The 14,167-nt window shown below is 39.3% G+C and overlaps 1 protein-coding gene across 2 annotated transcripts in view; it reads right to left on the bottom strand.

Annotated features, from left to right (window-relative positions):
* adam19b (ADAM metallopeptidase domain 19b) overlaps positions 1-11,991 on the bottom strand; it is a 39,381-nt gene extending 27,390 nt beyond the window's left edge. For both annotated transcript variants that reach the window (XM_036568422.1, XM_036568423.1), the window contains exons 1-3: positions 11,816-11,991; positions 11,536-11,636; positions 10,468-10,538 (exon numbers count right to left, since the gene is read on the bottom strand). In XM_036568422.1, the coding sequence (XP_036424315.1) occupies positions 10,468-10,538; positions 11,536-11,636; positions 11,816-11,921 (278 nt within the window). In that variant the 5' untranslated portion in view covers positions 11,922-11,991. The remainder of the gene's footprint in view (positions 1-10,467; positions 10,539-11,535; positions 11,637-11,815) is intronic.
* Between the last annotated feature and the right edge of the window lie 2,176 nt (positions 11,992-14,167).

Here is a 14,167-nt window from a genome sequence, read left to right as displayed (position 1 = left end):
CGATACACTATATGGATAAAAGTATTGGGACATATTACATATTACACCTACAGGAGTTTTTATGACATCCCATTCTAAATCTAGGCATTAATATGAAGTTGGTCCCCCTTTGCAGGTATAACAGCGTCCACTCTTCAGCGAAGCTTTCCACAAGATTGGAGTGTGTCGGTAGGAATTTTTGTCCATTCATTCAGAAGAGTGTTTGTGAGGTCAGACACTGATGTTGGACGAGAGGACCTGGCTCGCAATTTTCGTTCTAGTTCATCCCAAAGGTTTTCTAAGGGGTTGAGGTCAGGGCTCTGTGTGGGCCACTCAAGTTATTACACAACAAACTCACCCAGCCATGCCTTTATGGACCTTGCTTTGTGCACTGGGGCTCAGTCATGCTGGAACAGAAAAGGGTCTTCCCCAAACTGTTGGAAGCATACAATTGTACAAAATGTCTTGGTCTGCTGAAGCATTAAGATTTCCCTTCACTGGAACTGGAAGGGGCCTAGGCCAACACCCTGACAAACAACCCCACAGCATTATCCCTCCTCCACCCAACTTTATAGTTGGCACAATGCAGTCAAGCAGGTAATGTTCTCCTGGCATTCGCCAAACCCAGACTCGTCCATCAGACTGCCAGATAGAGAAGCGTGATTAATCACTTCATGCGATACATTTCCACTGCTCCAGAGTCCAGTGGCTGCGTTACACCACTCCATCCGACGCTTGGCATTGTGCTTGGTGATGTAAGACTTGCATACAGCTGCTCGGCCAGGGAAACCCATGCCATGAAGCTCCCGCTGCACAGTTTTCGGCCTGATGTTTATGCCAGAAGAGGTTTGGAACTCTGCATTTATTGAGTCAGCAGAGTGTTGGTGACTTTTATGCCATATGTGCCGCAGCACTCAGTGACCCCGCTCTGTAACTTTATGTGGTCTGACACTTCGTGGCTGAGTTGCTGTGGCTCCACATTCCACTTTTCAATAATAACCCTAACAGTTGATCGTGGAATATCTAGAAGGGAAGAAATTTCACGAACTGACTTGTTCCAACAGTGGCATCCTATTACAGTACCACGCTTGAATTCAATGAGTTCTTTAGAACAAAACATTCTTCCACAAATGTCTGTAGAGGGAGACTGCCTGGCTAGTTGCTCAATTTTATACCTGTTACAATGGAACCGAATGAAACACCTGAGTTAAATGATTAAGAGGTGTGTCCCAATACTTTTGTCCATATAGTGTATGAGAAATGGATAGAGAGGGAGAACCAGAGAGAGGGAAAGAGAGAGTGACTGGGAGGGAGAGAGAGAGAGAGGGAGGAGATAGAGAGAGGACAGAGAGAGACTGACAGAGAAAGAGAGCCAGCATGCTTTATTATCATTTCCACAACACACAAACATTTACAAGAGCGAGGGCCGCAAAGCCTCGTAGGAGGCCAGAGTGTCTGGACATGCGTCTTCTGAAGAGGATAAGAGAAAAAAGACTGAAAATGGGGTGAAGGAAACCAATGAAGAGAGAAGAAGGGAGAGGTGAAGAGAGGCCGTTCTCAGATAGGTCAGAAAATGTGATGAACTGTCCACATATGGGAACGGAGGACAACAAACGGAGAAAAGAGAAAGATTAATGACCCTCACATCTCTCCAGCCTCTGAGTCTCCAGTGGGGGTGTACAAGACATTAATTACAAGGAGTAGTTTCACAAAAACACATCAAACGGCCACACAGCGTCCGGATACCTCCAGAATGCTAACTTCATAGAAGAAGCAAAACACACTCCAATGTTTGATGCGCATTAATTTTCAAACATTAAATAAATAAATAAATACATAAATAAAAAAAGTACCACAGTGGTAATATTTTATGTAGATGTTTATTAGACCACCTGTCTTTGTTCCCTGGAAAGTTCCCTGGAAAATAACAGGGCAAGTGGCCTCTAGGCTGTATACTGAGGCCTACACTGAAAACCATCATGAACTCTCTCAATGAACAAGGTTTGAATTGGATCATGTGCTAAAAGGACCCATGTGTTCACTTAGATACAATACAAAAGGGTTTCCAACCACATGATATGGACAAAATATCTTATCACAATTATATTGCTGTATATTGCAATTGTGATATACAGTAATACTTTCGCAATCACAATACTTTCACTGGTGAATCACAGATGTGACATGGTTGATGTTGTATCATGCGAGTGCCTTACATTGTCTAAACATTCACAGAAACATTTATCTGAAAAGTGTTTTTGAACATTCAAAACATACAGGACTGCAAAAGTGAGAAGAGTACCCTTCCTTTGTTCAATCTCCAGTCAAAATAGCCACTAAGTACAAGTTATTCATTTTTCAACAGATATTTCTGAGGAGATTAGATATAGGATAATCCACTTGCATAAGGAAGAGGAAAAGTGAAAGCAAACAAAGTGAAAAAACAGGAGTTCCCAAAACTGGAGATCAACAAAATTATTGAAAAAATGTTTGAAACCTGTACTGAAAATGAGACTCCTAACAACCATGTAAGACCTGACAGACCACCAAAACTGCCCTCATCAGATAAACAGCACTTAAAGCTTCCATCCTTCCTTCCATTCTTGCTTCAGATCTGAAAAAATCCACAGGTGTTTCTGTCCATCCTTCCACTGTAAGAACACTATTAGTCTGAAAGGATGTGTAACTGACAAGAAGCCCTTACTGAAAAATAAGAAAATAGACAAAAAAGATCAAAATCAAACAAAGAAGCTGCTGGAGTTCTCAAAACAAAGGACTGAGTCCAGACCTCAACATCATTGAATGTGTAATATTGGGATTATTGTGAAATGCAGAAACTGCAACCAACTTCTAAGACTGAACTTTGGAGGTGTGGACAAATATCCCCACAGATTTCACTGATAAACTGAAAGCAAGTCTCTGGAAAATAAGGGAGGCTGTAATGAAGGCAAATAATGGACACATTAAATGCTAAAAAATGCATATTTAGTTGTTGAGGCTTCTGTGTTTTTTTCTTGAGTTTGAAAAAATGAATAACTTAAGCATAGATGTCCAGTAGCACTGATGGGAAACCCTGCCATATAAACATCTTCCTGAGTTTTCCATCTACTGTTCTCCATCCTTGGTCCAGTCCCTTATTCTCTGTTTGAGGTGTGAGTCAGCACAGTCCTGCATGGCACCAGGCCAAATGGGCTGCTCTGGGCCAGAGCCTGCCTGAAAGGCACTCATTAGGCTAAAAGCTTGGAGACACTGACAACACACACATACACACACAACAGAGTACACGCACTGGACTTGACTGAGACAGATCTAGTTTGGGTGACAGCCACTAACTACAGATGCCTGGAGATCACCTCAGCTTTTTTACATTCTGGACAAGTGCAGTGTCTCGCAGACAGAGCACACTCAGAGCTATGGAGGAGAGAATGTGACAAAACTAATGTTTTCAAAGCTGAACATTATCTAAGTTGTCTAAACTGGCACATTTACTGAAATTTTAATTAAAATGCATTGCCCTCATAAATATAAACAAGATAAAGTAAATTAAAGTAAATTGTAGTTGGAAAGTCAAAGCACTTGCTGGGATTTGTAATATTTAAAATGACAACTCAATGTTTTCTATTACATTAACAGAGAAATATGATATAAAGCTCTCACTGTTTGTATAATGTTTGATCATTACAACTAACTAGAGTACATAGGAAAAATTAGCATGTGACATAAGCTGTTATGACTCCAAACAGCATCGTACCTGTCATGACAATTATGGGTAATAGTAACATGACAATGTTCTCCTGCTGAACAAAACCTGTTATGACGACTTATAACAGCATATGATATATACCATGACATGTTTATGGCATGGTTATGTCAACATTATGTGTCAGGGTTCAAGTGAAGTGTTACCCTTTATTCTTTATATGATTAATCAGAGCTTTTCCAGGGCTAAACAATACAAATAGACATTGAGAGGGTGGAGCATCTTAGACTATTGTTCAGTTAATCACATCTTACAGTTAATTTACCACATCTTTAGAAGTTCAACAGCTTTCTTTGAAGCGTAATAAGTAAGATATCCTCACGTTTGCTGAATTTGTTTTATGCACCTGTATTTTTGCTCTTGCCCCAGTTTGAAAGCTAGCTGTGCCTACACATCACATAATAACAACACTCTGTTGTTTTATTTTATTTTATTTAAATGTTGGTTGTTTTGCATCTCAGTTAGATGACACACACACACACACATTTTCTAAACCACTTATCCTTCTGGGTCGCTGCTGCTGGAGCCTATCCCAGCTGTCATTGGGCGGAAGGCACGATACACCCTGGACAGGTCGCCAGTCCATCACAGGGCAGTATCACAAACAGTCTTATTTAATTTTAATATAACAATTTTTCAGCCTCTCTTTATACCTTAGAATTAAACTGGTAGCTTTTGTTGCTGTGTCTTTAAGACTGATATATGTTAAAGAGCTCTGTTCTGATGCCCTGTGTTGTGCTGCATTCAAAAAGCACTCCTTATAACTGTAATGTGAATGGGCGGAGCTAAACTGCTGTAGGCCAAATAGGTGGATTTGTGTAACTGTACTGGTTTTCGTGACATCATGAAAACTATGAATTCAAAATGAGCTTTTGGAACTTAGTTTCCACATATGGATTGTGAGTAATATGTTTTGAAACATATGAGTGAATATGAGTGATATGAAATGAGTGATACGTTTTGAAACTTTAAAAAGTTTACACACTACATCAAACTCATTTATTTCGAAAAAATGATATAGGCCATCAGTCTTCCACTTTATAGGCCCTTTAGGCGACAAAATAGAATGCACTCTTTGACCAAAGGCAGATGTCTGGCTTTCTTAATTTAGTAATCACAATGGTCCTAATGACGACCCCCCAATTAAGAGTAATATGATCTAGTTATAATTCAATAAGCTTTTTGCTGTTTTTGTTCATTTCTTTCATATGAAGAGATGTAAAAGTAAGAGAGATATTGTCTTTGTTGTCTGGCATGCTGAGCTGTCGGTGCTCGTGGGCATTACACCGGAAACTCAATTAGTATGGACTACCTCCTCTCAGAGAGATGAAGAGGGTGGAGAGGGAGAGCAGAGCGAGATGGAGAGGGACAGAGAGAGAAAGAGAGAGGAAGGGAGAGAATAAAGATGAATGAGGTTAATGGTGAAGACCAGAGGGAGAGAGTGTCATTACTATTACAGCACCACAGAGGAATGAATAAGAGGACACAGAGAGTGCACAGAGGCTATAAAATACTAGAAAATGGGTGAACTGAACAAAGGTTCACAAAATAAACGCTTCACACATCTTACTTTGTGGCTTTATTTAAAAAGGACAGTATTGAAGTAGAGACAAGGTTTCCCTAAAAGGCTGAGAGCTATTACTTTCATTTTGCAATACTACTGAAATACTACAATACTATGATGCAATGTATCACATAGTATCATTCGATTTGGGCCTCTCAATTCAATATATGCAGGTAACAATACATTCAACAGACTGGAGAAAATAAAGTACTGAGTATAGCATGAAGTACAATAAAAAAAAAAACAAGCAAGGCCCTGCTCTGAAAATACTGCTTTCTCTTTAACTCAAAACTGAGAGTAGAGATAAATAGCACACTCCTCTTAAGCATATAATTATAAACATATATAAACTTAGGATTAACATATTAGCTTTATTATTTTAAAATAATGTACCTTTATAACACTGAATGCTCTAATAAACTGAAAATGTAAACATGAACATATTAATGTTCATGTTTACAATAATGTTTAATGTGTAATATATGTATGTACACACACACACACACACACACACACACATATGTCTGTATGTATATATACAATGTGCCATAATATTTGCACAGGTCACATTTTATGCTTTATTTTTCCCTCAATATGTCCAGCAAATAAACAGTAATTGTGCATTCACTGCACCAAAACTTTTGCATACGACTGTACTGAATCAAGACACGATTATTTCGTACTGAACTGAACTGTAAATTTTGTGAATCATTCCTTTAACTTACATAATGAGCTCCGTTTACATTGTGTATCAGCAGGCTTGAGTCTGTACTTGGTCTTTTTTCTGTTTGCTGGTGATAACTCTGACTTCTGAGGGTTAATGATTCAGCAGATAGGAGCTGTGTCTTAGAGCCCTTATAATCAGTAAAGAAGGCAGCGTGCCTACGATGATGAATGGGCGGTGTTGTAAAGCACTTGGGTGATGGGCGGAGAGGACAAAGAATTTCAAAATTTGAAAGGAAAATTACAACACTCAGTCTCCATTTCAGCAATGCTCTTGCATTCGTGAGTTAGCTGTGGTCAGATTACAGCAACCTGCATGAATTTTTCATCACTGTTTATCAATACTTGTATGAACGAGAATCACTTCCAGCTGCTCAAACTCAACAAAACTTACAGAAAAGCCTGACAATGTTACAGGAACCCTCAGAGGAATCTCCTCACACTGTATATGGTTTAAATGCTTGAAGTTAAAAGTTAAAATGATGACGCAAATACACCTATAGACACATCTCACGCGTATTGCGTGGAATGAGTACACAGAGTACACCATTCTTCAGAGGATGTTGCTCACTCTTGATAAGTGGACGTCAATACTTCACAGAGTCATCTTGTCACATCCTTCCCTCTGTGCACTGACAGAAACAGCTATTTTTTATGTTAAACATGCTAATGCCTAGTGCTGGACAAATATAGTGGTTTTTCAGATTCACAGAAGAACCACTTCTGATGGATGGCTCTTCTAAGAACCACTTTAAATGAGCTGCAAGTGTGAAAACTTTTTTTAAAGTTTAAGGAACCTCCACATTATGTAAATATTCTATAGGTTTTTTTGTATTTTATTTGTTCCCCTGATGTCCACTCATATGTTTATGCACCAAAAAGAGTCATAATTATTTTTTACATGACCATTTTCTGACCACTCTTTATTGCTTTGAATTAATCAGGCCATTCTTGTTACTGGGCCTTTAAGGCTGATATATGTAAATTACCTTTGTTGTGATTGGCTGCCCTGTATTGTGCTTCATTCAAAAAGCAGTCCAGGCTGAAACACTCCTTATAACTTCAACATGAATGGGCAGGGCTATACTGCTCTAGGCAAAATAGGCAGGTATATATAAAAGAGTTGGATTTTGTGACATCACAAGAACCCTGCATTACAAATGGGTTGTTTTGTCACTTATTTTTTTCATACGTGGACTTAAAGACTGCAAGTGAATGGTAAATGGTAAAAAAAAGAGAGGAAAATTTAGTGTTCCATGATATGGGCCCTTTAAAGGTTTTTCCTAGGACAACACACCCAAGCCCTTTATTTTAAGGAATGTATATGATGTATACAAATGAAGAATCAATAGCACTGTATCCACAACAATGTTCTAGTCCAGGGGTGTCCAATCTTATCCGCAAAGGGCCAGTGTGGCTGCAGGTATTCATGCCAAATGAGCTGGAGCACACCTGATTCCACTTGTTTAATCAGTTGGTCTCCGTCTTCAGCAATTAATCACATGTGCTCCAGCGCTGTTAATTAATCACATGTGCTCCAGCGCCCTTTGCAGAAAGGCTTGGACACCACTGTTCTAGTCCATAAAATAACAATGTCCCTATTACTAAGCTATTTATTTTTAGATTTCCTATATGCAAGATCTTTCAGTTAACTGCTACGCGTCTTATTTGCTGGGTGCATCATACTGATTTGAAAGAACAATTGAAAATGCTAAAAAGGTTTGTAGAGATGGCATGATACCACTCTTTCTTTTCTGATATTGATACTGAAACCTTGAGTATCGGCATGTCTGATACCTTTCCTTTAAAAAGGACTAAGCTTTAAAATGAGTTACATCTGTTCCAGCATTTTCAGCTGATATTGTCCTGACACTGAGGCCCATTTAAGCCATCCCAAAGTTTCCTTTCTGGTAATCTGTTTTTTTTTCGTTTTGTTAATGTTTACAACACTGTGCAAGGTACCTTTTAGCATACAAACCTCCAGCGGCCAGCACTTGGAGATGCTGTCGCGTGCGCCCTCTCCACCACCCCCACCGCCCCCAGGGCCCAGCGGTCAGACGCAGTGGAGTCATGCTCCAGTTGGAGCTCTACTCATGTCTCTAAGGCTTTTCCATCTGCTAATGAGCTTTCATGATGGGACCTGAGCTAATCAGACGGAGGTTAGAGCTGCAGGGACTTCAGCATCACTAGAGGCAACAGATACAGAGCTCTGAACAAAACACATCCATGGAATCCAGTTCCCTCAGGAACAACTGAAGCATTTATTTATAAAGGTTTCAATAAAGCTGAAGAATAAGCCTTTTCCTCTTTAGCTGTATCCTGAGGATCATCAGAAACACTTAGATTGGTCAGCTGCTTCAATAATGGCTAACTGACACCAGGGGAGGATGCAAAATCATGCAACACCAAATGTTCCACTTCCTGTGTCGCAGACCAGCAGGATCAGTTGTCATTCCCCTACGGCTCCGAGTGACCGCACAATGCAAATACTCTCCATCAACACATGGACATCTGTTCCAGCCAAAATCAACACAGCCAAACCAGAGCAATGCACTCATGTACTGTTATAGTACTGAGACTCTATAACAAAGTGCAGTGGTGTAACTAAGATCCTATGGGTCCTAGTGAAAAAAAGGATGGGCCACTCCATACAAAAATACGTATAATAATAAAATGTCTCAACCAAGCTGGTGCTCTGATGTGGGGTAATGGTTAAAGCTGCCAGAGTCAGTGTAAATTTGTACACAGCAAATTTGCCAGTGTTAAGTCTACACTGAAAGTGTTAAATTGTCTGAAAGTGCTAAAATTTTACCACTTGAACTGATGTAAAATACCAACACTTAATAAAGCGTATCTAATGCATATTGGTGTGGACCTAAATACACTGAGAAAGTGCTGAATTTAACACTCCATGTAGATTTAACACTGGGAAATTTGATGTGTGGTTAAACTCCCCGATAAGGAGTTTTATCAGCTCAGAGTTTTATCAGCTCGCTAATAACAACTCCAGAACCAACTCTCATCAACACTAAAATTTTAACTCTGAAATATCAACACTTTTTAACACTAAAACCTGCTCTGTGACATAAGTGGTCAAGTATAGTTTCGTGGGGGACCGATGTGATCTCATAACGATCTCAGGACAACTTGATAATTTTTTGGTGCTGGATTGTGGATAAATCCAATGCAAACAAGAGAACGTGCCCCGAAATTCCTCTCATCAGTGCCCTTTTAACATCTAGAGGACAATCAATAACACAAGGTTGTTGGAGTGACTGTTCAGCCATGATAACCTACGTTATATTAATGGCCTAACGACAGACGTGTTGTGTTAAAAAAAGTTCAGTGTTCAATGAGCGCAACATCGCCCCCTACTCAGAGTTGGACTTGGTTTAGATATTTTACGGTTTGTTCTAAGCCTAAAAGTCTATGGCTCAGCCCACATTTAACCCAAAATTTCTCATGGTTGGCCTCAAACGTTCTTGTTATGAGATTCAAATCTGACCCCACAAGACCAGGTAAAATAAAAACATCAGGGCCCCCTGTGATATGAGCCCCAGAGTGATTACCGTGCCTGCATTGCCGCAGGGGTGTACATAAATATTCATTTTTTTTAATAAGGGGTTCGTGAGACAGTACATGCTCTGAAATGAATACAGTTAGATTTTACGCCATAAGAATATTTGTATAAAACACCATTTATATCACAGTTACTGATGTGAATGGTAAGTGTTTCACTGTAACTTCCACTGAAAAACACTCTATGATATTTCTAATTGCTAATTTAAATTTATTTGTCTTCTAAGAAAAGTACTTATTTTTCTTAGGGATGCACACTTATACTGGAATTATATGGGTATAGATATTTGTTTTTTATTGGCATCACTCGGATTGTACTCCAGCAGAGCAGAATGTTTAGACAGCCGTTGCACCAAGATGTCTGCATTTTATTAATCTTACTACATTTGTAACCCTCTACAGATAAGTGTTACATATCTTCATAATGCTAAACCAGATAGATCTAGTCACAATTTCTACATGTTATAAATGTTTATAAAATATACACTGAGTATGCACATTACAAATATCAGATACTGACACTGACCCAGAATTCTCATATCAGTGCATCCCAATGAATTCTTCTTTAACCAGATGCTGCAGTCATGTTTTGCCAATTTGTATCAAAAAAATAAAAGCAAAATGAAGTGTTTTTTTTTTTTACTTCAGTGTTAAAAACGTGTTGTAACGTCTAAGTAACTTGGTGCAATAACCACAATCATATTGAGAAATTTGTGAGTCGCTTCACTATACATTGTTGGCATTTACATCACTGAAGAAGTGTTAAAGTAAAGTAAAAGTTAGTGAATGGAACAAGGCCCAAATAAGCTTAGAGTGAGTTGAGATGTTCATCACTGTAAGTGCACACACAGCAGCCACTCACTCATTTCTCTGTAGCTGAAGAACCAGCTCCACTCCCTCTGCAGTGATCTTGACTTCTGCTTCTAAAGGATGCTGATGATGGAAAAAAAAGACTTAGCATCACTGGACATGGCAACGGAAATGCCAGTAAAAGAGCATTTTCACACCTTGCTATCTGTGACTGGTCTAATGTGCCGGTGTGACAGGAAGTCATATGTAGCTAGACCATTCCAATGAAGTTCAAAGTGCAGTACCACAGCAAAAACAAATTACATATTCAGACCTTAGATATTTAGATCAAAGATTATGTTCTGATCTATTTAAACCCAAGGTGTTAACTAAGATATTAGTAAGCTAAATATATACAAAATAATCATTCTCAGGGTAATCTATTGGGAGGTGTCTGTCCCAAACCCTAACCCCTAAATTTCAAATAACACTGACTAACATTTTTTTGGGTAATTTTTCAGTATTTGAATCTTTTGACTTCTTTTAAAATGAAGCTGGAAAAGTTAGATTTATCATGAGTATAAATTTTAAATAAAAAAACTCAAAAATTGCTGTCCCATGTTTTCATGTCAGTACCGAAACACAGTTTTACACACGAAACACATTTAACAAACACCCCTGCATTTTAGAGCAGGAAGTGAGACTGCATCCCTGTCCCTCATGGCCACATGGTGAGCAGTTAGATCCCATTGTTTTGAAGTAAATGTGTCCGAAAGTCTGAAAATCAGTGTGTAACATTAAGAACTGTTATTACCAAAACACATATTTAGAGTTTTAATGAAACATATTTTGATTTTATGTAAACGCAACTGTTCAAAGCTTTGTTTGCTCAAGATGCTCAAGATTAGCTACAACATTTGGTGAACTTTCTTGAGGTTTTGATTGTTCTGGTAGTGACGAAATGGACCGTTCAATCATTTATTTTAATAAAAGAAACATAATTAAGGTATAACTATAACGTCAAGTTCAAGTTAAAAGTCCGAAACGCTTTTTTTTGTCTGGCTTCTAGTTTGTAGACTATAGGAGATTCACATGCCTTGTGAAATGAGGCTGAGGTTGGATCTATAACAACACTGTTTACCTTTGTGTTCATCTGGGATCTTTTGTGTCTTGCTGGGCTCAGCCATTGAGGCGACGTGAGCCCATAGTGCTCCACGGTGTTCAGGAAGCTCCACAGCGAGTCTGAATCGACACAGAGCAAGACAGACATCTTCAAACCATTTCCAAGCAGCCGATACAGCATTTTCTAACACTGAAGCCTTCACGCTGCTCTGTGTGGAGCACAAAGCCTCCGCTCCTTTATCAACACGCAGCCTCGAGCAGCGCACTTCACTCAGACTGTAAACAGTGGCTCGCTTTACCTGTGTTCTGGCTGAAGGCAGTGCACTGGAGAAACAGAATAAAACAGATGAGATGCGGCCAGAGGCTGGAGTGGGCAGCGCGCGGGTCAGTGCAGCCCTCACCCATCACGCACAGCGCACAGCGGGGGGATGGCTGCGCGCGACGAGACGTTCAGAGAGCGTTCTCCATCCACAGCAACGCGTTGATAGCAGCTCTGCGTGCTTACAGTTTCAGCGCGAGCGCAGCGGCTTCTCCGCGCTTTTACATCACCAGAGCGGCCACGCCCCCTTTGGGTCTCCGCTCGCATTGATCACCTCACACCGACCTTTATATGCTACATACGCACCGTACAGCGCTGAAGTCAGAGACCCTCCATTTCTTTTCCAGTCAAAACACACATTAAAGGGGAATTCCACCAGATTCCACCAGATTATTGGTTGAGATATAAACAGAGTCATTCAGAGTGGTTTGATGTGAAATGGTTCATTGTTCAGAAACTTACAGACTTATTTCTTTACAGTGGTGGTAATGGGAACCAGGGTTCACAATGTCTACCACACAAGCATAAACACACGTGTGAACCTTCTGGATTTCTATATGTAATGTTAATGATGGTAAATAATTGAAAATCTGAAAAAATAAGTTTTCTCTGGGGACTATAAGGCCTAGCAACAGCCTGCATGTACCCCTCTGCCATGAATGAATTAAAACAAATGGATTAAAATACATTTTAAGTCAAAATTCTGTCACAATACTTTAAAACAATGTGTCAGACATCTGGCAGCATATACCTAACCATTTCATGTAATAACTTTCTGTGAAGGAGTTTTCAGAGGCATTAAACTCTTCAGACGTCTGGTTCCTATCACCACCACTGGGAACAATTCTGACAAAATAAGTTTATCAAGAGCAGAGCATTTTACATTAAACCACTCTGAATGACTTTGTTTACATCTCAACTGTTTAAAAATGCAGAAATTTTTAAACATTGGTGGAGTTCCCCTTTAAGTACAAGTTATTCATTTTTCATTGTCAGGGGAAAAAAGAGGAAAGATTTGAAGAGTTTTTTATATGATATACATTTCTGAGAGTGAGTTATCTGAGCAACAGCTTCTTGACAGCTACACATCCTTTTAGACCCAACATAACCTACAAGGGTATGTAAATTTTGATTATGTAATACCCAAATTTCTGTGATTATAATTAGCTACATCTGTTTTGTATGATCCCTCATATTTTCTAAAACTGGTTTTAAGTGGTGACAAATTCAGCCAGGTGTATCTAAACTTATGAGCACAACTGTCTGTCTTGTGGCAGATTCCTACCTTGGAAAAGAGGCAAGAGCGATGTTGCCACACACCCACCCAATCACCTCTGTAAATGCTGACATTGCTCAAAAATGGACATCAACTGCTTCCTCCTCATAAGAAGGTCAGTAGAGGGGCCTATGCTATTGTTGCGGAAGTCGTAAGGAAAACACTGAGTCAGTGTGATGCGGATGGGCTGAAACTGAAGGAAGCTGCAACCTGACATTTGGCCATTTGAATGCTGCTGGCTCTGTTTATGTGAGAACATCATTTATTCCATTTCTCTGATACTCACAGTGGTATCTGAAGTTTAGAGGCAATCTAAATGGAAAGCAGATCTGCTGAAGCCATAGACAGCCAGAGAAGATCAGAACGGCCATTAAGGACAAGTTAACCCTTTTTCAGGATATTAGGAATAAGGTAATTCACTTGTTTAAGGCAGGGGGAAATTAAATGAAAAAAACAGGACTTTCCAAAACTGAAGTTCAAAAACTGATTAAAAGCTACAGAGAAAATGGGACTCCAAAGAAACATGCAAGAGCTGGTAGACCAACAAAACTATCCCCATCAGCTAAACAGGAGAAAATCAAGCTCCTCAAGCACCTCTTGCTTCACATCTGAAAAAATCCACAGGTGTTTCTGTCCATCCTTCCACTGTGAGAAGACAACTCAGCACGATGAGTCTGAAAGGATGTGTAGCTGCCAGGAAGCTCTTACTGAGAAAATAGACAAAAAAGAATAATTACAACAGAATACCAGAACTAGATATCTGAGAATTGAAATGAGATTTTATGGACTGATGATTACTCAGATCACAAGAAACAGAAAATGCAACCAACTTCTAAGACTGAACTGAAAAATTGAAAGTCTCCTGAAAAGAAAAAAAGCTGTAATAAAAGCAGAGTGTACACTTTAAATTCTTAAAATGCTATTATATTTAGTTGTTGAGGTTTCTGTGCAATTCTATGTATATTTTTGCTTTTTTCTTGAGGCTAAAAAATTAATGTTGCACTTGCTGGCTATTTTGATTGGAATTTTAATGAGGGGTGGTCTCTGACTTTTGCA

Source organism: Colossoma macropomum, unplaced genomic scaffold (assembly GCF_904425465.1).
Source record: "Colossoma macropomum unplaced genomic scaffold, Colossoma_macropomum, whole genome shotgun sequence".
Lineage (NCBI taxonomy): Eukaryota > Metazoa > Chordata > Actinopteri > Characiformes > Serrasalmidae > Colossoma > Colossoma macropomum.
Note: the sequence above shows the minus strand (reverse complement) of the source record. Positions and strands in the feature narration are given on the sequence as shown.